Source organism: Armigeres subalbatus, chromosome 3 (genome assembly GCF_024139115.2).
Source record: "Armigeres subalbatus isolate Guangzhou_Male chromosome 3, GZ_Asu_2, whole genome shotgun sequence".
NCBI classification, from domain to species: Eukaryota; Metazoa; Arthropoda; class Insecta; order Diptera; family Culicidae; genus Armigeres; species Armigeres subalbatus.
This window is the reverse complement of record NC_085141.1, coordinates 258,733,854-258,737,437: the sequence shown is the minus strand read 5'-3', so window position 1 is coordinate 258,737,437 and position 3,584 is coordinate 258,733,854. Positions and strand designations below refer to the sequence as shown.

The following is a 3,584-nucleotide window of genomic DNA, read 5'->3' as shown; positions in this document are numbered from 1 at the left end:
AAATGCACTTGTTTCAGCCAAATTTGTACACTTCACTCATGCTTAAGAGTGGTTTGATATTAAATTCAAAAACCCTAGCAACAACAATCAATATGAAACTGGCGATTTTTTCATGGTTCCAGTTTCGTATGCTATGAACGGTCTTCGGTACCCAGTCATGAAAGCGTCGCTTCAGTACGTAATTTATTGATGCCTCTTTAGAACAAATTTTAGCACTGCTGTCATAGCAACATTTTCGTAGGCTGTTTTTTCTTCAAATAGAAACAAACTACAAAAATGGAAGCTTGGATTGACTGTGCGACTTGTACATGGGATTTTAGCTCGGAGGAGTAGCTCCAGCATTACTGATACCACTGATCAAGCCAAGGGTCAAGCGACTACGCCTCAAAGTGTTAGTTCCTGACGGTACCGTGTTTTGTGCAAGCATGCTCAAAATATCCGACTGTTTGCGGAGTTTTCTCGTAGGGCATAACATAATCCACCTGATCATCAACTTTCCTTTGATGAAAGTTCGACAGAACGCTGGATCGGAAACGACCCGCTGTGAGGGAGACCAGTACATAGACGCCTCCTGCCTCAGTGGATGCATATCATGATGCATATGTTTCAGTCCGCGGAGATATATATGTATTTATATAAAATACATATTCAAGATTGCAAATTGTTTTAGGGTAAAGCTGTGCTGACGGCAACCTATTTAGCGTAAGGGAATCCAACATCTTTGCTAAAATCGAAGCAAACGTCATTCGAACTGAGGGAATTGAGAAATCCGGGTATATCAAACATTTTTGTTTTCGGTACGATGTATTTGTCCAAAGGAGTTGACGCGGAAACTTGATGTCAAAGCTTGGAAGGAGATCTTCATCGGATTCGTTCATAATGAATATCGCGTCTGGAATTCGATGAGAAAGACGATCGATTTTGATATTGTGAAGACTGAGCATCCAGGTTGGAAACAAAATCTTATAATGCGCATTCCTCTTGTACATCGGAGCTGTAAGCGTTCATCTGAATCAAATAGGAATATTAAAATTAAGGAAAATCAAGGTTCCATTCAATCAAATCGTATTCCTTGACTCTCAGTTCTTGATCATCCACAAACTGTAGGAAAACATTAATTGCCAGAATGGTAAAACTCCAGAGTGGAGGCTTAAAAAACGACATTTTGGGCGAATTTCAGGTTCAGATTATAATGAGGCGGGCAAACTAGCAATGTGCTTAATACTTGTGGTGTTCTATTGAAGGTCCATTTTGACTCCAAGAGAAGAATATTCCAAAAGAAAGTTTCCTCGCATATCATCTATAAGGATTATAATCCTTAATCGTCGCGCACTGAGGAAATTTTCGTCAGAGTATCCAGCTTTTTACGCTAGCCATAAAAGAACAAGGGGTGATTCAATTTTGACATATGCTGTGTACAAATTTTTATTATATGATCTAAGTAGACTTTGTTTTTTCTTGTTTTTTGTTGTAGTTGACAGTTTAAACAAATATCCCAAAAATACTAGAATGAATTCGTTGCAATTGCGGAGTAATGCCGATCGCTTTTCAATGAAAGTTCGTAGGCTATCTCCTGAGGATATGGAACGTTATCGTGAGAAGATTGTGAAAGTTGGGGGCGTAGATCCATACACCATGGATTTTCAAGAAGATGTTCTACCGCTAACAGTTGATTATGATCGAATTTTCTGTTATTTGATAACAAATTTATCATTCAGAAGCGGATTGCCAAATCGCAATAACAAATCCTTGGAAGCTTTCAAAGCCTTTCAGTCGGGATTCGTTAAGGCCGTAAATGGTTGTCAATATGAGGATGTCTACGTTGTACAAGGCAAGGTAATTGAGAATAAAATCATTTTAGCTGTGTTTTTATATTAAAAATACACCCAAGCTGCCGACTAGCTCACTTTTAGTCTCATCAGTCTCATTGTTCTTTTAAGGTGTTGCATAGTATGAACCTTAGCGATCCACCAGCAGAGTGCTGGGTCATCATAAACAATTCTTGCGATGTAGATGACGTTGAAGATGTAGGATCCATCGAATCTGCCCACTGTGATTGTACTGCTGGTGCAGGGGAAACGTGTTCTCATGTCGCGGCAACTTTATATGCATTATCGTATGCTAGAGAGATTTGCCTTGGAAGACGGGTAAGATTGCTATTTTATTGCACGCTGAGTGGTGCCTCAGTTATCTGAATATCTCTCAAAAAATCCCGGCACTTTTTCGAGATTTTTCGGAAGAAAAGTTGAGTCTTTCCTCTCGATATTATCTGGAAGATAGCAGAGAATATTCGGTATATAAATGCTACCGCTCACCGTGCAGTTGGAAACCGCAATTGAATATTTTTCTATAAATAGAATTCGACTAGTGTTTCTAAATGTATTTTAAATTGAAATATCGTTTGAGTTACATAATCAACTTATTTATAAAATGTCGAAATCTGTTTTGTGATACATTATCAGCAACATTATATGAAATTGCGTTTTTTTTCTGTTTGATTTCAATAGTTATCTGTAACTGAGCTACCTGCTTATTGGATGCAGCCTGGAGGCAGTGGTGCTGATGAAAATCTGTATGCTACGGTTGATTCGATTTGTTTTGGACGCAAGCGTGAAACTGAATGTGCGTTGCGTGACGTTAACTTGGATAAAACAGATAAAGATTACCAGGAGTTGATTCAATCAATCATCAGCTCAGGTCATACAGTTGCTGCCAGCAGAGCATTCTTTCGAGAATTAAATGATGACGAAGACACTGAGCTCATCCTAAGAAGATCACAACTCGAGAAACTCTCATTCAAGCACTTTTTTGATGAACAAAACACAACTAAAACGTTAAACGAATTGATCGGTATGGTAGATCAAGTCAATTGGCAGATTTCAGAAGATGATCAAAACCTAATTGAGCAGCACACACGTGATCAAGCAGCTAATATTTTGTGGTTTCAATTAAGATATGGCAGAATAACCGCATCTATTTTGTTAAGACAAGAAAGCAAACTCCATCAAAATCTCTGTTTTCTGCTATTTTTGGAGAAAATGTCTTTCAAAATATCCCAGCTACTATACATGGCAAACGGTGTGAGCATAAAGGCGTGGCCGAAGCTGTTAAATATTTTCGATCTCAAAACCATCGTAACGTAATCGATCGTAAATGTGGATTAATTGTGTCCGACAAGTTCCCGTTTTTTGCGGCATCGCCTGATCACTTGTTAAGTTGCGACTGCTGCGGAACAGTCGTGGTTGAAGTCAAGTGCCCCTTCAAATTCGATACACTTACACAAGAAGAGGGTCTCAACGTTTTACTTAACCGACCGCAGCCGTATTTGATTAAGCTCCCGGATAATACCATCGTTCTAAATCAGTGCCATCAATATTATTTTCAAGTGCAAATGCAAATATTCATGGCCAGAGCTGCATACGGATTATTTGCAATATGGGCGCCAAGATTCTCAATATTCCTGAAGATTGAGAAAAACGAAGAGTTCTGGGCAGTCAACTCAGAAAAAGCTACATTGTTTTTCAAAAATGTATTAAGTCCAGAAATACTAGGTCATTATTTTACCTTGAAATAATGCATTAATT

At 38.5% G+C, this 3,584-nt stretch overlaps 1 protein-coding gene across 1 annotated transcript; it reads left to right on the top strand.

Annotated features, from left to right (window-relative positions):
• Positions 1 to 1,509: 1,509 nt before the first annotated feature.
• Positions 1,510 to 3,143, top strand: LOC134219578 (uncharacterized). Its single transcript, XM_062698352.1, has 3 exons — positions 1,510 to 1,836; positions 1,941 to 2,147; positions 2,508 to 3,143. Exons 1-3 carry the CDS (start codon positions 1,510 to 1,512, stop codon positions 3,141 to 3,143), a joined length of 1,170 nt encoding a protein of 389 aa, XP_062554336.1.
• The last annotated feature ends 441 nt before the right edge of the window (positions 3,144 to 3,584 follow it).